Raw genomic sequence first — 20972 nt, 5'->3', positions numbered from 1 at the left:
GGTGGGGAGCGGTGCTTGGGAAGGGCTGGTCCTGTGCCCCTCAGTGCCTGCCTTTGTGCAGGGACGCCCTGACACCCACTCGTGATGCCAGTGGGACCCCGAGGTCACTGCTGGGAGGGACTGGGACAGCCCCTTCTGCTCCAGAGGGCTTAATCCTGGCATCACACACGGAGCTGTCAGCGGGGACACAGGGAGTTATTGGGGGATGGCACAAGCAGCTGTCCTTGGATCACACAGGGAGTTATCCTGGGATCACACAGGGAGTTCTCAGGAAATCACACAGGAGCTGTCCTGGGATCACACAGGGAGATATCTCAGGATCACACAGGGAGATATTCCAGAATCACACAGGAATTATCCCGGGATCACACAGGAGTTATCCTGGGATCACACAAGGAATTCTCAGGGGGTCACACAGGGATTTACCCAGGGATCACACAGGAGGTATCCCAGGATCACACAGGGAGATATCCCGGGATCACACAGGAGTTACCCTGGGATCACACAAGGAATTCTCAGGGGGTCACACAGGGATTTACCCTGGGATCACACAGGGAGTTATCCCGGGATCACACAGGGATTTACCCAGGGATCACACAGGGAGTTATCCCAGGATCACACAGGGAGATATCCTGGGATCACACAGGGAGATATCCCAGGATCACACAGGAGTTATCCCGGGATCACACAGGGAGTTATCTCGGGATCACACAGGAGTTATCCCGGGATCACACAGGGAGTTCTCAGGAAATCACACAGGAGCTGTCCTGGGATCACACAGGGAGATATCTCAGGATCACACAGGAGTTATCCCAGGATCACACAGGGAGATATCCTGGGAGCACCTTTAGGTTTCTCTGTAAGTTCTTCCCTAGCTGGGTAATCTGGAGATTAGGAACAACCTCTGTTATGGGCAGAAATGAGTGAGGACAAAGCAAAACTGCTCCCAAATCCCTGTGCCAAAGCCAGCACAGCACCTGAAGGACACCAGCAGGTACAGGCTTGGTCACTGTTACTCACTGCAGTTACTCCCTTTTGTAGCAGGGAAATTAACTGAGGTTTTTGATAAAAAAAGAAAATAGAACTTGTGTCTTCAGCCCACATTTACATCTGTGAAGGAAAAAACACACGAAAGAGAGGAAGATAATCCAGCTAACTTAATTTCAGTGACCTTATTAAAAAGAAGTGAGAATTCTGAAATAATTAATTGGAAGTTTAGATGGCAGCAGTCTGTAATCAGCTCAATCTCCCTCAGGTTTGGACAGCAGGCACACAGCTCAGAGACACCCCAGCCCCAAAAGGGACACAGGAACACACAACAGGGCCCAGAGGGACCCCAGACCCAAAAGTGACACAGGAACACACAACAGAACACACAACAGGGTCCAGAGGGACCCCAGACCCAAACAAGGACACAGGGACACAGAACATGGCTCAGAGGGACCCCAGACCCAAACAGGGACACAGGGACACAGGGCAGGGCTCAGAGAGACCCCAGCCCCAAAAGTGACACAGAACAGAGCTCAGAGAGACCTCAGCCCTAAACAGGGACACAGGGACACAGGGCAGGGCCCAGAGAGACCCCAGCCCCAGCCCAGCTCCATGCTGCCCTCCCAGCTCCCCCTCAGCCTGCAGGAATCTGCTCCCGACACGGGAGCTGTAAATAATTCAGTTATCCTTGGAAATGCCTTTTACAGATTCAGTCAGGAACCACAACCTCGGGTTTATATTTAAACATGTATAATGTTCCCAAAGTAATACTCTAGGCCCTTTTTCTGTTTAATAAACCCCCTTAATGTCCCCTAAATATTAATGTATTGATTTAGTCTTTGCAATGTTTGCAAAGTCTAATTTGTTTCCTCAGCCGGGCCAAGAGGGACTTGCATTTGAAGCTAACAAGATAAATCTTCCCCAAATTTATTTAAAGTGGGACAAAATAAATATGCAAAAGACTTTAAAATCATCTAACAACCACTTCCCAGCTAAAACTGACAATCCATTACTCTTTTAAATTGCCAGCACTCGAGCAGGGTGTCAGTTCCCTTTATAAAATTAACTTGCTGGTGCCAGCCGCTGTTATCATCCTGTCCCTGCTCAGCACGGGGAGAAAAAGACTTGGAAAAGCATTTTTGTGGAGAGGGGGGGCAGCCACGGGAGCTTGCTGTGTGATGGAGACCCCCAAAGGGCCCCTGTCCCTGTCCCTGTCCCTGTCCCACCAGCAGCATCCCTGCCTTGCACTGCTGCTCCCACTCGCTTCAAGGTGCCAGCAGTGGCTGGTCCCAGAGCTCTCTGCAGGATTTGTGCTCCACATCTCACACTGGCAGGGGGCTATTTACAGATCTGACACTCACAGGGGTCTGTGTACAGATCACAAAAAGGACAGGACTGCTGGGAATGGGCCTTGAGCTGTTTGATTTTCCAGCATCACCCTCATTCCATGGTGATGACAACGGGAAGATGCCACCAGCTCACATCCCAGGCAGCAGGCGCAGAACTCAATGTCACAACTCACTTTATGAGCTTCTTGACCAATCACACAGAGCAAAAGCACACTGACAGTGTTTGTATCTGTATAGTATATGTTCTATATTGACAGTAGTTCTATCCAGCCACTATAAGCACAGGCACCTTTGTTAAACAATGCTGCTTATTTCAAATACAATACCTGCTTGTGAGCCTTAAACACAATGCACAGAGCTCCATTATTAAGTGTGACGGTGTTCACAGGGGTCCAAGGATGAGGGAAGAGACGAGGATCTGACTCCATGGTTCAGAAGCTGATTTATTATTTTATGATATATATTTCATTAAAACTATACTAAAAGAATAGAAGAAAGGATTTCATCAGAAGGCTGGCTAAGCTAAGAATAGAATAGCAAAGAATGATAGCAAAGGTTTGTGGCTCAGCTCTGTGTCCGAGCCAGCTGACTGTGATTGGCCATTAATTAGAAACAACCACAGAGACCAATCCCAGATGCACCTGTTGCATTCCACAGCAGCAGATAACCATTGTTTGCATTTTGTTCCTGAGGCCTCCCAGCTTCTCAGGAGGAAAACTCCTAAGGAAAGGATTTTCCATAAAATGTCTGCAACAGCAGACTCCTGGCACCTACAGCCCGTGCTGCTGCTCCTCTCCAGGCACAGGGATGTGCAGGGAGTTTGTCTGTTCCTGCCTTTAAGCTCCTGTCAGCCTGAGAGATGGGATTGTTCCCCTGAGCAGCACAGGGGCCCTGATTGATGCTGCTGGTGCCAGCTGTGCCTCAGCAAAGGCAGCTGCAGGTTTTGTTCTGAGGAGCTGGTGCTGTGGGATGGTTCTGCACGTTTACAGAGAGAATGTGAGGTCCTGGAAAGCAGGGACTGTTTAGGAGGTCTGTGCTCTTAGTGGCACTAAATAGGCTGAAAGCTAGTAGCAGGTGTCACCTGAAGTGACATCTGGTGTGGAGCTCCCTCCCAGAGCTGGCTGGGCATGGCGAGGCTGGAGTGCCCCGCTCTGCTGAGCAGCTCATTCACAAACCACAAACAGCAGAGGGGCAGGGAGCTCTCTGGGAAATGCAGAGGAAAGAGCAGAAATGCACAGACCTGAAGCACTTTCACAACCTGGGACTGAGCCAGGGAAAATGAACGTTTAGGCTCAGAGGCTGTGCTGGAAAACAGGGAGCAGTGTCCTGGAAAGGTTCTGGGAGGGCACAGCACCCTCAGTCCAGCCCCTCAGGATTTACCCGCTGGGAAAGAGGGGCTGGGGACAGAGCTGTGCATTGCAAAGGTGATTTCTGAAACTGGAAACAACAGCAGTGCATCCTCTCCCTAAACCCACCTCAAGTGTGAGGATGCCATTGTTCCACTGGGATTTACTCCATGGCACATGTTGGATTCATGAGCTGGGAACTCAGAGAAGAGAAACGTTCAGTGCTCTGAGCTGGGTTTGTGGCTCTGGAGAAGCACCAGGGGTGGGATGGCTCTGGCTCAGCAGCCTCTCCTCACACTCCACACACAAGGAGCATTTCCTCGTGTTCTGCATCACTCCTTATTCCCAAACCCCCACGGCTCCATTTCCATTCCATAGCCTCAGAGAGGGTGAAGGGAGGAGGATGACAATATCTGATATTTGCAAGCAGCCAACTCCACCAGTTGGAAGGAGCAGAACCAAATGCCTGTCTTTAAAAAGAATGTATGGAGCTAATTTAGGAAAACTTCTGGAGACGACTGAAAAAACAACTGAGAAGTAAAGTGGCAGATTCATCCTGCGCAATTGAATTGTGAGGAATTTGACAGGCAGCTTTAGAGGACTGGGATTGAATGTTTCCTGCCTGGAAAATCTCCATTTGAAGGAGTGGATCTTTGATTGTACAGCTTTCCTAGAGGTGTGAAGAAAACTTCAGTTGTCCATCTAAATCCTCCAGGGAAGCAAATCCCATGGTTCCCTTCCCTGGCAGGGGTGCAGGGACACAGGAGGGGACAGGGAGCAGGGACAGGACAGGAGGAAAGGGCCACAGGCCGGGCCAGGGGAGGTTGGAGTTGGTGTCCAGGTTGGAACAGAGAGGTGTCTGCTAAGGAAGGCAGGAGCTTCCCTCAAAATGGAAAATGTAAACCCCCTCCCTTTGAGTTATTATAATTTTGAAATAAGGGGCTCAGGCAAATATATGAGAGCAGGAATAACAGGTCCTTATTAGGGAAAAAATAAAAATAAAATGAAAATGCAGCAATACAAAACAAACCCCTGCCAGAGTGAGAGCAGGAGCTGCCCCCTGTGTGTCAGGCTGGTGGCACAGTCCCATGCCATGGTGGCTCAGCCCTCCTGGATGGGCCTGGGCTCCCTCTGGGAATGCAGTGGGCAAAGGCTGCTGTGGTGTCCCAAACCTCAGATTGTACCCAGGTAGGAATGCTTGGCTCCTCCCCTGGGCGGAGCATTTCCCCATGGGATGATGGGATTGGATCAGCCATGCAGGGACACTCACTGGCCATGGAGAGCAGGTAATTAATAATTAATGGCCCATGGACAGCAGAGATCTCCTGGAGGGGGGATTGGCTGTGGAAGAGAGACAGAAAGCTGCCCAATGAACAGAGATAACTGCCCCACCTCTGACAGATGGGGACAGAACACACAGCCCAGCCACATCCTGCATTTCCAGCCTCAGAGAGTTGGAGATCAGGAGAAGTTCTGCCTGGAAGGGCTGTCCAGCCCTGGCACAGCTGCCCAGGGCAGGCCTGAGTCCCCAAGCCAGGAGGGGTTGCAAAGCTGGGTGCATGTGGCACTTGGGGACCTGGTTGGGGTGGCCTTGGCAGTTCTGGGGAATGGTTGGACTCCATGGTGTGGGAGGGCTTTTCCAACATGAAGGACTCTGTGATTCCCTGATTTTCTCTGCCTTTTGCTGAGTGCCCGACACTGATGTTGTTTCCTTTGATCCCAGCCCTGTAACATTCCGTGCTGGTTTCTGGGAGCAGAGCTTGCAGGGAGATGTTCTGAGGAGTTTCCTCACAGGAGCCTCACAATGCAAACCCTGAGACTGAAATTACTGGGGCTCCGTTTCCTGCACGGTGTCATTTGTGAGGCAGGAACAAGGATAATAAATAGCACAAGATCTTTAGCTCCAGACGAGGAAACGACTGCAAAATCAAACCACACGGCATTGATTCGTAATACAATCCCGTAATATGACTCCAACTCCTATTATACCCACTTATCACAGGTCTTTTATCCCAGCTATTCAGATAAAAGCTCGGGAATTTGTGCAGGCAGCACGGCACAGCCCCATGGGTGAATTTTGAATGCTGTGCTCAAGGAGATGCACGCACAGAATCTCTTCTTCCCTTCTTTTACTGTAGGTTTTGGCATATTTTTTTTCTTCTTTTTTTTTTCTTCTTTTTTTTTTCCTCTTTTTTTTTTTTCCACCTGATGTTTTGAACATTTCTCCCTTCAGGTTAATATGTTCATTTATAAGGAAAGGATTAAACAGAAATCTCACGAGAGAGACATGAACTTGAATGTGAGTGTGCAGATTTGAATGGATAAAGAGGCACTTGAGGAGCTGGATAAAACCAGAGCATTCCTAAGCCTCTGATTCCAAACCTGCCTCAAGGCCAGCAGCGCTGAAGACATTACAGGGAGCAGAATAAACAGCTAAAAATTGCTTACTTATAGAAAGCTTTGTAATACCAAAGGCTCAAGTAGAGAATTGTAAGTGAGTTATTCTGTTGACCCCCGTGGATTACTTGTTTTGTTGTCTCTAGGATTCAGAAATGTTCTTATTTTATTTAGACTGAAATTTTAATCATCCCCACTTTGCATTTAAAATATGATATTATTTCCCCTTCTATCATCTGTAAGAGAAAATGGGGAAATTTCCTTAATAGTTGGCAGATTAGCTTTGTTATGTAAAACAGATCCTGGCAAAAGGAATTATAATTAACACAAGCGTTCCATTACACAGTGAAAGGGTTGGTTTAAAGTCTCTCTGTTCCAAACACTTCAAAGCAGAGGCTTTGTTTTGTGCTCCCACTGAATTGGATGTAGTTAGCACGCCCAAATATTTTGCCCATAAATATTCCCAAATCGCTGGATGTGATAACAGCAATCTCTGAGTGAACTCTCCTCAGCCCAGGTTTGGGGTTTGAGAGCTATGGCAAATCATTTCCTTCACAACCCTGCTCAGCACAGGTACCCAGAGCCCTTTAGGAACAAGAAATCATTCCTTGCTCAAAGCTCCCATCGATTTGTGGAAACAAGCTCACTCACAGGGTGGGCAACAACCTCCAGCACACATCCTGGCATCCTGGTATTTTATTTATTTATTTATTTATTTATTCATTTACTAATTTCTGTGTGGTGCCGTGGGGCCTCAGCACAGAGAACAGAGATTTTTATTTATTTATTCATTCATTCATTGACTAATTTCTGGGTCCCCAGGCCGTGGTGCCCCGGCATAGAGAATAGATATTTTATTTATTTATTTATTCACTTATTAGTTTCTGGGTGCCCAGGCCGTGATGCCCCAGCACAGAGAATAGAGATTTTATTTGTTTGTTTATTTATTTCTGTATTTATTCACTCACTTATTAATTTCTGGGTGCCCAGGCCATGATGACCCAGCACAAAGAATAGAGATTTTATTTATTTATTCGTGTAGTAATTTGTGGGTGTTGAGGCTGTGGTGCCCCAGCACAGAAAATAGAGATTTTTATTTATTTATTCATTCATTGATTTATTTCTGGCTGCTGAGGCCATGGTGCCCTGGTGCAGAGAATTGAGATTTTATTTATTTATTTGTTTGTTTGTTCATCTATTAATTTGTGGATGCCCAGGCCGTGATGTCCCAGCACAGAGAATGGAGATTTTATTTATTTATTCATTTATTAATTTGTGGGTGTTGAGGCCGTGGTTTCCCAGCACAGAGAATAGAGATTTTTATTTATTTATTTATACATTCATTTATTAATTTGTGGGCGTCCAGGCCGTGATGCCCCGGCACAGAGAATAAAGATTCTATTTGTTTGTTCGTTTATTTATTTACTAATTTATTAATTTCTGGGTGCCCAGGCCATGGTGCCCCAGCACAAAGAATAGAGATTTTATTTATTTATTTATTTATTTATTTGTTTATTTATTTATTTGTTTGTTTGTTTGCTTGTTTGTTTGTTTATGGGTGCCTCCTGGCATGGAGAAACCCCTGCTGTCTCTCTCCCCTCCAATGGACAGAGCTGCTCTGCAGGACCAGGGCAGGGTGATTAACTGGGCACTGAACCCCTAATGAAGGAGAGTCATTAGCTGGGCACCAAGCCCCTAATTAGGCAGGGTCATTAGCTGGGCCCTGAGCCTCTAGTTAAGCAGGGTTTGGAGTGCTCAGCCCTGGCTGCCAGTGATCCTCCTGCAGATTTGATTTATCCCTTGTTAGTGGAGTCCCCAGTCCCCAGAGTAATTTATACCCCGTAATTTATACCCGATAATTCATACCCGGTAATTTATACCCTGTAATTCAAACCCAGTGATTTATACCTGATGATTTATACCCAGTGGTTTATACCCGGTGGTTTATACCCAGTAATTCACAGGGGCAGGATCCGTGCCCGTTTTCACCCGCCCGGATTTGTGCCAGCAGGGCCATTCCAGGTGCCCATGGGGCTGGGTCTGCCATTCCAGGCTGGATAATTCTCTGATAATCAGGGCATGGTTTTCCCCTGGTTAGTCCAGCACACCCTGCGAGGGAGCTGCTGTTCTCTCTGCACCTCCCCATGGCCATCACCGTCAGGCTGGCCAATAAAATCCCAATTTACCGGGATTTCACAGCACAATGCCCTGCAAAGTGCCACAGAGCCATCCCATCAGCATCTCGGGGCTGGCTGGGACCCTTTGGGGAAGAAATGGAATCCAGCTCGTTTTCCTGCAGAGAAATGAGGGCGGAACTCTGTGCCCTGTCTGTGGCCAGGCATCCCAAACTGCCGGGCAGGCAGCAGGGCAATGGCAATTCACTGCTAACTGTCTGTAGAATATGAATATTAATGATGCCATTAATCCCCATTAATCCCAGCAGTTCCCATGCCACTGCAGTGTCAGGAAGATTAAATCACACTACTCCCCACGCGTTTCCGTGGGATGGGGGCAGCTCTGCGGCAGCTCAAGAGGAGGAATTAATAATGTGGAAAGCAATTCCAGGTTTCAGTGTTAGATAATCATTACTAATTTCTAGGCTTTGTGGTGAGAACAAAAATAAATACTGAATAAATTTTTATCCGCTGACTTAATCCAGGGAAGAAGCCTGTCCTCCCTTGGACTGAGTGAAGGAGTGGAAACTTGCTCAGGATATATGTCACAGACATCTTTTATGAAAAATCTTTTCCTTAGGATTGTTCCTCTTGAGAATCTGAGAGGCCTCAGGAACAAAATGCAAACAATGGTTATCTGCTGCTGTGGGATGCAACAGGTGCATCTGGGATTGGTCTCATGTGGTTGTTTCTAATTAATGGCCAATCACAGTCAGCTGGCTTAAACTCTCTGTCCGAGACACAAGCTTTTGTTATCATTCTTTCTTTTTCTGTTCTTAACTAGCTTTTTGATTAATTTTTTTCTATTCTTTTAGTATAGTTTTAATATAACATATATCATAAAATAATAAATCAACCTTCTGAAACATGGAGTCAGATCCTCATCTCTTCCCTCATCCAAGAACCCCTGTGAGCATTGTCACAGATATATTTGTGTTCAGTTCAAGCAGAGCCATCATCTCATAAACCATCCCAGGGACACAGGGCTGAGTGAGCTTCTACTCCAAACCAATCCCAAAGCGCCACCATCACAGCAGGAGATGGAGGCCAAGAAGAAGAAGAAGAAGGAGAAAGGCTGGGAATGCCCAGATCCCTCCATCTTGCCCCCTGAAGCCCCATTCTAAAAACCCCAAAAATTTTTTTTTCACCCCATGGCAAACTAATTATTACTTTACTTATACTTTTGTGGCTTGCAGATCCTCATATAAGGTTGGTAATTTGCTCCAGGGGTCATAATCAAAGTCACAGGTGTCTTGGGCTCTATAAAATTCTTTAGCCAAAGTCCTTCCAGCAGGACAGGCAGAGGCACTCTGCCTGCCCCAGGGTCCGAGGGACCATGGGGAGGGTGGAATCCTTTCCCTGGGATCTCCAGTGAGATGAGGAGAAAGGGATAGGGCAGGTGGTGACATCCAAAGGGAATTGTGTAATTGAGCCGCAGGATCACAAAATCCCAGCCTGGGCTGGGCTCAGAGGGAACTTAAATCCCATCTCATCCCATTCCCTTGCCATGGCAGGGACACTTCCACTGTCCCAGGGTGTCCCAGTGTCCAGCCTGGCCTTGGGCACTGCCAGGGATCCAGGGTGGGCACCCTGTGCCAGGGCCTGCCCACCCTCCCAGGGAACAATTCCCAATTCCCAATGTCCCACCCATCCCTGCCCTCTGGCACTGGGAGCCATTCCCTGTGTGCTGTCCCTCCATCCCTGTCCCCAGCCCCTCTGCAGCTCTCCTGGAGCCCCTTCAGGCCCTGCCAGGGGCTCTGGGCTCTCCCTGGATCCTTCTCCTCTCCAGGTGAGCACCCCCAGGTGTCCCAGCCTGGCTCCAGAGGGGCTCCAGCCCTGCAGCAGCTCCGTGGTGGAATTCCCTGAGGATTTGGAGTCAGTGGTCCCTGGGGGTCCCTTTTAGCTCTGAATATTCTGTGGGGCTGTGCTCCAGAGAGAGCTGGGGCTGAGAGGGAAGGACCAGGAGCTGCTTTTCACACCGGAGCAAAACGCTTAAGATGGGGAGTTAGCAGAGCCATATGGCTGGGATGCAGAGAAGGGGGAGTGATGCAGCCAGAGAACTGTCAAGGGAAATTATTTTAATAACTATCTTGGGAATACGATGTAAATCTGTCATTCAGGCTCGCTGGAGAGAGACTGAACCTGTAGAGTTCTCCAAAAGGAAAAATGCAGAGTTACAAGAAATCATCTCAAATCATTACAGCTCTTTTATTTAGTTCCTGTGACAGCATGAGCAGCAACAGGTATATCACTGTTTACCTGTCACAACCCTCTAATATTCTCATTTTGCCTGTAAGGAGCAGTGATGAGGTTTTACCTCTAATTTTCCAGTCCAGAACTCATTTCCTGGTGCTTCTTGTGTGGCAGGAATGCTTCAGTGAAAATCCCTTTGCCCACGTACGTTGGAATTTGTGTTTAAATGATGCACATCCCTAATTGAGTGTGCAGACTCCATCCTCTGGGACAGGGACAGGGACAGGGGTGGCTGGAGCTGGGCCAGGGGAGGTTTAGGTTGGATTTTAGGGAAAGGTTCTTCCCTAAATATCCTGGGATATTCCCAGGATATGGGACTGGGACTGATGATCCAACCCAGGATATTCCATAATTCCATGGGTTTCTGACTCCAGACTTGCACAGCCCCTTCAGCAGCCCCTGCACACCCTGGGTGCAGCTCTTCCTTTGTCTGCGAGGATAAAGAAAGGGAAATCTGAGTTTATTTTGAATTATTACATTTTATTGCTTTTCTGGCTGAGCAAACAGCGGCGCTCTCGCTGCTGGCTGGAAATCGAACCTTGCAGGATTTAGGTTGGGCTGGAAAGGGGAGCAGAGGGGTTTTAAGGGGATAACGTGTGTGTGTCCTTGTGTAATAACAGCAGATCTTTGACACTTTCAGGAGGAGCAGGGCCAGGGTGGCCTGAGCAAGGTGGAGGTGTTTGCTGGGATATTTACGGGGTTTTGCTGCTTTTTCGTTGGCCTCCTTTACTCTGCAGCTCCTTCAGGAGCTTCCTGGGACCAGGAGCTTTTGGAGATGTTCAGACTGGTTTATTCACATTTATCCAGGCCCTGTTCAACTGACCAGTGTTCATCCTGTCCCACCAAGTTGTCCCTTTCTTACCCTGGGCAAACCCTTCTCATCTTGCCTTAGTGAGGTTATAAACTGAATCCAGGGGAGTGCTGGTTTTACCAGATAAAATCTTGTATTATTTTAACCTTTGACTATTTTCACAGTTATGACCATTCCTCTCCAGCCCCATCCAGCCTGGCTTTGGGCATTCCAGGGGCAGCCACAGCTTCTCAGAGCAGCCTGTGCCAGTGCTCAGGAAACAATTCACAGCCTCCTCCTTTGCTGGTGCTGCCTGGGGAGCCATCCCTGCATCCCTGCTTTTTCAGAGCCCAGGAAACCATTCACAGCCTCACCTCTCCTTGCTGATGCTGGTTAGAAAGCCATCCCTGCCTTCCCAGAGCCCAGTCCCACCCTGGGCATTAATGAGCCCCAGCGACGGGGCCCTGCCCAGCCAGCAATCAGCGCCCAGCTGGGAGGGCTTTGGCTCCAGCCACCAGGAGGTTGCTTTTTTTTTATCATTATTTTTGCCCTTTATGACTTTTTTGGCTCCATTTCCATGATTAAACAGTTGGCAGAGCTTTGATTGCAGAGTGCTGCTCGCTGGAAGGGGCTCGTGGAGTGTCTGAAAGCTTTTCCAGGGAGTGGGAAAGGCTGAGCTGCTCCTCCTGCTCCTCGTGCTCTGGGCTGCTGGAGCGTCCCACTGGGACAGACAGACATCCAGGAGTGGGGACAGACGGACATCCCAGCAGTGTCCCACTGGGACAGATGGACGTCCCAGCAGTGTCCCACTGGGACAGAGGAACTGCCCAGGAATGTCCCACTGGGACAGATGGACATCCCAGGAGTAGGGACAGACGGACACCCCTGGAGTGTCCCACTGGGACAGATGGACACCCCAGGAGTGGGGACAGATGGACATCCCAGGATGGAGTGTCCCACTAGGACAGATGGACACCCCAGGAGTGTCCCAGTGGGACAGATGGACATCCTAGGAATGGGGACAGACAGACATCCCAGGAATGTCCCACTAGGACAGATGGACACCCCAGGAGTGTCCCACTGGGACAGATGGACATCCCAGGATGGAGTGTCCCACTGGGACAGATGGACATCCCAGGAGTGTCCCACTGGGACAGATGGACATCCCAGGAGTGGGGACAGATGGACATCCCAGGAGTGTCCCACTGGGACAGATGGACACCCCAGGAGTGGGGACAGATGGACACCCCAGGAGTGGGGACAGATGGACATCCCAAGATGGAGTGTCCCATTGGGACAGATGGACATCCTAGGAATGGGGACAGACAGACATCCCAGGAATGTCCCACTAGGACAGACAGACACCCCAGGAGTGTCCCAGAGGGACAGATGGACATCCCAGGATGGAGTGTCCCACTAGGACAGACGGACACCCCAGGAGTGTCCCAGTGGGACGGCTGAGCTGCCCTGGCAGAGGAAGGGTGGAGAGGCACAACCCACACACACTCGGGTCCCACCCCAGTGGTGCAGAATTCCCAAACAGGATCGTTCCTTTTCCACCCACGCCCTGGCAATATCTCGGATTGGTCTCAGGTAAGCTGAGCACAGCAAACAGGTGGAGACAGAGTTCTGAACAGCAGTGACACCCCATGAATTTCCAGAGATGATGGTTCTGCCACAGATCCCAAGGAGGGAGAAGATCCCTCCCCAGCTTAGGCAAGTGCCACTTGTGTGAGTCCCTGTGTCACGCCTCGGCGCTGGCAGGAATTGGAAATAAATGAAGGCTGCAGATGAAACCATTTCTCTTCCCAGCCCACCCATCATTTATTTCCTCAGCCCCACTTTGCCAAAGCTGCCGTGTTTGAGACAAATTGTGTTTAATTAGGAGGAGGTGGAGACCTTTAGGCAACGCTCTTCAATCAAAGTGCCTCGAGGAACTAATCATGGAAATGCAAAAGCAGAGGGGCTGGGAGCTGTCCCCGCTGGTGACTGATTGTCAGAGGGAAGGGCTCCTGCTGCAAAAGCTCTCCTCATTTAAACCCATGCTCAGCACAGTCTGGAAATGCTGTTTGTGGTGGGGGCATTGCACTGCTCTGCAAATATTGAGCTCATCTGAGTATGGAATGAAAAAAATTATATAAAAAGTAGAAAAAACAGAGCAATTTTCAGTAAGTATTGATAAAAAACATTACTACCCTAAAAAGCACAATTATCTTTTTTTATGATCGATACTTAGGATGCAAGATGTTCAACCACACAAAGGAGTTTGCTGGAAATGATTATTGGAGATGTTTAGGGTTGGTTTTAGCTTGAAATCAGGGATTTGGGGTGTGGCATTCAGTGTTCAGGGGATCAGTGCTGTTTCCAGGGCTGAGGATGGAAACTGTGCCTGGGTTTGCCAGGCAGGTGAGGATTCATTTTAGCAGGGATGGAGGGACAGGACACAGGGAATCCCAGAGGGCAGGGATGGATGGGAATTGATTGAGGAATTCAGTGGGGAATAAATTGTGGAATTGATTGTGGAATTCATTATGGAATTTATTGTGGAATTGTGGAATTCATTGTGGAATTCACTGTGGAATTAATTGAGGAATTGTGAAATTAATTTTGGAATTGGTCTGGGCAGCTCCTGCTGCTGCCGAGGACGGGCTGCTGGAGGGAATTGATTGTGGAATTCATTGGGGAATTGTGGAATTCATTGTGGAATTCGTTATGGAATTGTGGAATTCATTGGGAAATTGTGGAATTCATTGCGGAATTCATTATGGAATTGTGGAATTCATTGTGGAACTGTGGAATTGTGGAATTCATTGTGGAATTGTGACATTCACTGTGGAATTAATAGAGGAATCTCGGAATTAATTGTGGAATTGTGGAACTGGGGGCTGTCAGCCCATCCAGGACCTCCTGAGCCACATCCCTGACTAAAATCTCCAACCCCTCCCAACACACTGGGCTGCATTGGGGAGGGGTCTCCAGCTGCTTTAACCCTGTAAATCCTGGAGCCAGGCGAGCCCAGGTCCCTCTGAGCCTTCGTTTCCCCTGGCTGAGCATCCCTGGTTCCCTCAGCCTCCTCCTGCAGCTGCTCCCCAGCCTGTGGTCACACCCCCTGTCCAAAAAGGGAAGGTTTAGATTAAAAACATTGCACAAAAAGGGAAGGGTTTACTTTAAAACACTAACATTAACATTAATGTTTTAATTTAACATTAAAAAAGAAAAAGCCAAATGACTGCAAAGCACTTTCCATGCTGGACCCCCGCACCAAATTTCCTTGGGAGTTTAATTCCTCTCTCCCCCTTGTTTATTATCTCATTTCTCTGGCCTTCTGTTAATCCATTTCCTGAATAAATGTTTATTTGCTGCTTTATTTAATTTTTCCCCTGACCTTCTCAGCTCCACGTGATCTGGGTGGGAGGCATGAGCTGCTGAAGTGGGGACTCGCTCTGTGATGGGTTTAATGTGCACTCCAGGCTCAGCAGAGCAGATTTTAAATGCCAAATCTGCTCCTAGATCAGAGTCTTCGGAGGTGTGGGAAGAAACACGGATGCAAAACAAACATTTTTAAATTCCTAATAAATATTAACATTCCATTGTGATGCCGCACGCATATTGGAGGCGTAATTAATAAATTCCGCAGATTTTAGTGATCTGAATGTAATGATCCCTATCAGGCAGTAAATAGCAGAAAAATTAGCAGCATACTGATACAGCAGAAATCCTGATTTGTCTCAAACTGCGAGGCTCCAGAAATGCAGTGGGAGCCAATTTCTATCCCTGGCAGGACGGTGTTCCTGGGAAATCACTGCCAATAATAACATCCACGGTTTGCCATCAGCCCCAGATCAGACTGCATGGCTTGTGTCATCTGACAGGATTACACTCAGCAGCAGGGCTGCAGCTCCCCGCCTATTTGGGGGTTATTTTAATTAATGGACCTCGCAGATCCATCCCTTGTCTAATTCTGCTTTGGAAATGCATCAGCGCTGTGACCTGCTCAGTGTCACTGTAACAGGACTTACAGACATCCTCAACGAGCTTTGATTTAATTTCCTCACTGTAAAGCCCAGATTAAAGGAGAGCCCAGTCAATTAGGAATGGAACAAAGCTCGTACTTAAGAGGAAATCACTTAATCTGCGCTCTGTAAGTCTGGAAAATTCTGCACCTTCTACCATGTCACAGCTCCAATCTCCCCTCAGAAAGACTGGAAAGTTCCTGGTGGGAAGCCCCAGAATGCAGCAAAAGCCTGCACAGTTCCTGTGGTCAGATCTTCGTGGCTTCAGCAAAACCAGGGAGAGAAAGCCCAGTTGGACAGCACTTGGGTTAGGGGAATGGAGGAGCCCCAAAGCAGGAGGAAACAACACAATAAATGTGGTTTAGTCCTCTCTGTGAGCAGCTCCGATCCTCCAGGTGCACACAGAGTGGCTGGAACAGCATCATTAATTTTTAAAAGCACCAGAAAAACCCAATTTTGTCTCCTTTGCAAACTGCCAGGAGCAAGCTCAGCCTTGCCTTGAGCAGGAGCATCCATCTTCCAGGAGCTCTCTGCACACACAGAGGAAAATGCTGTTGTGCACTCACACAGGAAAATGCTGCTCTGCATTCACACACACGGGAAAATGCTGCTCTGCACACACACAGGGAAATGCTGCTCTGCACACACAGGGAAATGCTGCTCTGCATTCACACACAGGGAAATGCTGCTCTGCACTCACACAGGAAAATGCTGCTCTGCATTCACACACACACAGGAAAATGCTGCTCTGCACACACACAGGGAAATGCTGCTCTGCATTCACACACAGGGAAATGCTGCTCTGCACACACACAGGAAAATGCTGTTGTGCACTCACACAGGAAAATGCTGCTCTGCACACACACAGGGAAATGCTGCTCTGCATTCACACACAGGGAAATGCTGCTCTGCACACACACAGGAAAATGCTGTTGTGCACTCACACAGGAAAATGCTGCTCTGCATTCACACACAGGAAAATGCTGCTCTGCATTCACACACACACAGGAAAATGCTGCTCTGCATTCACACACAGGGAAATGCTGCTCTGCACACACACACACAGGAAAATGCTGCTCTGCATTCACACACACAGGGAAATGCTGCTCTGCATTCACACACACACAGGGAAATGCTGCTCTGCATTCACACACAGGGAAATGCTGCTCTGCACACACACACACAGGAAAATGCTGCTCTGCATTCACACACACAGGGAAATGCTGCTCTGCATTCACACACACACAGGGAAATGCTGCTCTGCATTCACACACAGGGAAATGCTGCTCTGCACACACACACACAGGAAAATGCTGCTCTGCACACCCACAGGAAAATGCTGCTTTTGCTTGTGGGGTCTGGTACCCAGGGGAGGCTCTGCAATGTCCCCTGGGCCCTGTGTGTGCTGTGTCCCTGCTGGTGGCCCCTGTGATGCTGTTCAAGGGGGTTCTTGCATTGGGGAGGAGATGAGGATCTGACTCCATGGTTCAGAAGGCTGATTGATTATTTTATGATATATATTACATTAAAACTATACTAAAAGAATAGAAAAGGTTTCATCAGAAGGCTGGCTAAGAATAGAATAGGAAAGAATGATAACAAAGGCTCTGTTTTGGACTTTCTGTCCAAGCCAGCTGACTGTGATTGGCCATTAATTAGAAACAACCCCATGAGCCCAATCCCAGATGCACCTGTTGCATCCCACAGCAGCAGATAACCATTGTTTGCATTTTGTTCCTGAGGCCTCCCAGCTTCTCATGAGGAACAACCCTAAGGAAAGGATTTTCCATAACACGTCTGCTGGTGGCCCCAGCCCGCTAACAGCCCTGTCCCTCTCGTTGCAGTGTCCCCCAAGATATTCCGGATCTCCAGCGACATCGTGGTGAACGAGGGCAGCAACGTCACCCTGGTGTGCCTGGCCACGGGGAAACCAGAGCCCTCCATCTCCTGGAGACACATCTCCCCCTCTGGTGAGTGCCTGGGCACAGCGACAGGGGCAGCAGCACCGGGGCTGTGCCACCCCTGTGCCCTGAGTGAGCTCTGCGCTGGGGCTGGCAGGGCTGGGACGGTGCCTTGAGGGGCTCCTGGAGCAGAGCTGGGCAGAGGTACAGGAATAAAGTGGGGATTTATTAAAGAAGAATATTATTTGAAGAATACACCTTGGGCAGTGCAAGAGCCTGGCCAGGGCTTTACATCAAGATGGACCCAAGCTGGGCTCTGAGTCAGGAGTTTTCACCCTTTTATAAGTTTTGGTCCATGTTGGGGTTCAGTGTCCAAGCTCCAGGTTGTGCAGTCCCACCCTCCCAGATTGTTCTCCCCCATTCCGTGCTGTTTGCACTTTTTGGGGCTGGAGCTGCAGCGGTGCCCTTGGTTCTGGGCTGGAAAAGGATTGAGAGTGAGCCTGAGGAGAGGAAAAGGATTGTTCTGTGTGACTGAGCTGGGAGGAGACCTTGCCAACATTTATATGAAGTTCAGAGTTACACACCAGTGCAAGGCAGAGTCTGGAAAACAAGCTGAAGGCATCACCACAACACAGGAATGAGGACAGAGCACCCTAAATATGGATAGATGTCCCTGCATGTGCTGTAATCACAGTCATGGATCAAACAATTCCAGTTAAAATCCCAGCTAGGATGAGATGAAGAGCACACGGGGCTCCCTAGAAATGGGAAATTAGAGTTAAACACAGGAACAGGCCATGCAGTAGGTTTGGTTTATTCTCATTTCTTCCACTGCTACAGGGTGGGATTTTTGGGGTGTCAGGGTTGGGATTTATGGTCCTGGTGGGTCCCTCCCTCAGGAAATTCCATGGTTCCAGTTTATCAGAATGGTTTTGCTGAATGAATTAAATGATGCATGTAAAAAATTGTGAAAAAAATGGGAACTGAGAGCATCCCTGCTGCTGGGTATTTCCGTGCATCCCTTTGGCTCCTCGTAGCACACTGAAAGGAAAGGTTTGGCCAATGTCAGGGCCACTGCAGCTGCTCCCCGTGAGCAAAGCAGGGCCATGGGGAGATCCCTGCCCTGGCAATGAGGGTTTTGTCCTCCCCAGCTCTGTCCCAGGCCCTGCCTCTGTCGCTGGGATTTTGCACTGAGAGCTTTGCAGCGAGGGATTGCTCCGCTCCCCCAGCCTGTGTAAATCCTGTAATTACAGACCAGAAGGGTTCCGTGGGCTGCCACGGCCTCTCATCATCCCGAGGAACAGTTGGCTTTACAAAGCAAGATCTGGGAAAAAACCCTCACTTCTGACCTTTAAAACAATGACAATGAATTCGGCCTGAAGTGTCCATCAAGGGACTAGAGGAAAAATTCAGTTGTAGCAGAAAATGGATTTTAACTAAATGTCAAATAAAATTTTATTGGAAACCCTGGTGATACTTTGGATTAATGGCTTAAAGCATTTGAGTGGCTGCAGGAAGGAGCTGGGGTGATGCTTCTGGAGAGGGAGGAGAGAAAAGGAGAATTATTGCACTCAGGCTGCAGCAGGGGCCGAGGGGGAGCAGAGCATCCTCATCTGGAGCTCAGGAAAAATAAATAAATGCAGAGGTGGCACCTGGGGACACGGCCAGGTGCATCCAGGGGCTCAGAGGCACTTCCCAACCCAAATGAACCTGTGGAGATTAATGCAGGGACTCAGAGGGGCTGTCAGTGTCCCCCTGGATGGGCTCCTTGCTCCCAACCCCATCCAAGCCCACTCTGGACATTTCCACCATGCCAGATGTGGGATTCTGTGCCCTGGGGATGCACAGACACAGCAGGGGCTGGGGAGGGAGAGCACAGGCTCCAAAGGGCTCAGAAATCCTGTTGGATGTGAAGGGAGCAAGCCCAGTGCTCATGTAAATCAAAGTGACTCTGACGAAGGCGAGAAAATGATGAGGAGACTCCATGGGTATTTTAGAAGGCAAATTAATTACTTTATTATTCTATACTATATACATTTCATCTAAACTGGGTCTGCCCAGCACTCGCTCTGCACACACTGCCCAGAATCTCCCAACACACACACACAGCTGGCCCTGATAGCCAAGGAAATAAAACACCACCACTGGATAAACAACCTCCACATTGCATTCTGCTTTGGCACAGCACAGTGATAAGAACTGTGTTTTCCCTTTCTCAGAGAACGTGAATCTCAGAAACGCTTGGGAAGAGCTGTGCCTTGCTTTTCTCTGTGGAGAGAAACGTGGCAGCAAGGGCTGGCAGGGGCTGAGGTGTGCCCAGAGGAGGTTCAGTGCCCAGGGCACACAGGTACAGGTGTGCACAGGTGTACACACACCACAGGTGCAGCGCAGCCCTCCCAGCAAACCCAGCCTGGCTCCACCAAGCCGGGAGAAATCTGAGAGCCCTGTGGCGTTGGTATTCTGCCCACAGCTCCTCTCCTCCCTCTCCTCATCTGCACTTGCTAATTCCTGCCCGTTCTGGCTGTAATTCCCAGCGGCACTAATGAGGCTCCCGGGCAGGCAGCGCATCTCCCATCCAGCACTAAATTATATTAACCAAGCATATTTAGAATATTCTCAAATTGTTTGTCAAAGCTGCTGCTAAAAGATAAGGAACTGAAATCTCTGAATACAAATGACTCAATGTAGACTAATTCCAGGATATGATCATGATTTACATCAACACAGCCTCGACTCGCATGAGGTCGGATTCAATTTTTCTGAACAAGAGATAAATTGAACCTTTCGTAGGAATAAAAATAAAATGCATTTCAAGGTGATTTTTAAACTTAGTCCGTAAATTATTGGCCCAGAATCTTTATTGTGCATGTTTAACTTGCAGTCATTATGTAAATGCTGGCGATCTATAAATATTCATTACACAGCCCCATTATGTAAATCCAGCAAATCTCCCTACTCAGCGTAACAGCGCCGGGCTGCGGGTTGTAATCTCCAAATCTGTATTGTTGAAATGTCACCCGAATAAATTGCAGGTATTACTTATTTTGTTCTGACATTTCCCAGCAAAGTGCAGCATCGATAGTTTAGCAATGGAGGCAGAATGCTAAAGGATGAAGCTCTGCCAGGGCAGAACTGCAGCTCTGCCGTGTCCCACCAGAGCCTGGTGCTGCTCTTTGAGGCAGGGATTGAGCAAAGCCTCCCCGAATCCCGAGCAGCAAACCCGGCCCTGCCAGAGCCCCCCTGCCCCTGGCAGAGAGGAGAAGGGCTCTGCTGGAGTGCCAGTGCTTCAAGCCTGCATCTCCAGCCTGCAAATCCCCAGCTGACAGGAATTATTATCGGATTTCCAGGGCTTTGCCTGTGTACAGAGGGCCAACCCTTCAAATGCTCCCTCTCCTGCTTACAGATGGCGTTAAAGCTGGAAGTTTTAGAAGGAAGTTTCTGGCTTGGTTCTTTTTTCTTGCTGACTCCCAAGCAGGGAGCAGGTATTGCTGGGGAGGATGTTGGTGTTGTTTTCCCCCAGACCAGATCAATTGTGCACTGTGGATCCCTGAGCAGAGAGGAGCTGCTCTGCCCCCTTTAAAATATTAACATTAAATTAGTATTTTAATTTAACATTAAAAAGGAGAAATGTTAGGCACATGGGCACACCTTTGGAGGAAGCTCTGGTCAGCTGGAGGCATGGATGAGCAATATGCCCTGGAAAACACCCAAAACCTGCATTCCCTGGGACGTGGGACTGTGACAGTGCTCACAGGGGTG

The 20972-nt window shown here is 48.7% G+C and overlaps 1 protein-coding gene across 2 annotated transcripts in view; it reads left to right on the top strand.

Moving 5' to 3' along the window:
* The window catches only part of NEGR1 (neuronal growth regulator 1), a 156496-nt gene that overhangs the window by 68253 nt on the left and 67271 nt on the right, over positions 1-20972 (top strand). For both annotated transcript variants that reach the window (XM_058030643.1, XM_058030642.1), the window contains exon 3: positions 17157-17282. In XM_058030643.1, the coding sequence (XP_057886626.1) occupies positions 17157-17282 (126 nt within the window). The remainder of the gene's footprint in view (positions 1-17156; positions 17283-20972) is intronic.

Source organism: Melospiza georgiana, chromosome 9 (assembly GCF_028018845.1).
Source record: "Melospiza georgiana isolate bMelGeo1 chromosome 9, bMelGeo1.pri, whole genome shotgun sequence".
In the NCBI taxonomy this organism is placed as follows: Eukaryota; Metazoa; Chordata; class Aves; order Passeriformes; family Passerellidae; genus Melospiza; species Melospiza georgiana.
The sequence above is the reverse complement of the archived record's forward strand: the minus strand, read 5'-3'. Positions and strand labels throughout refer to the sequence as shown.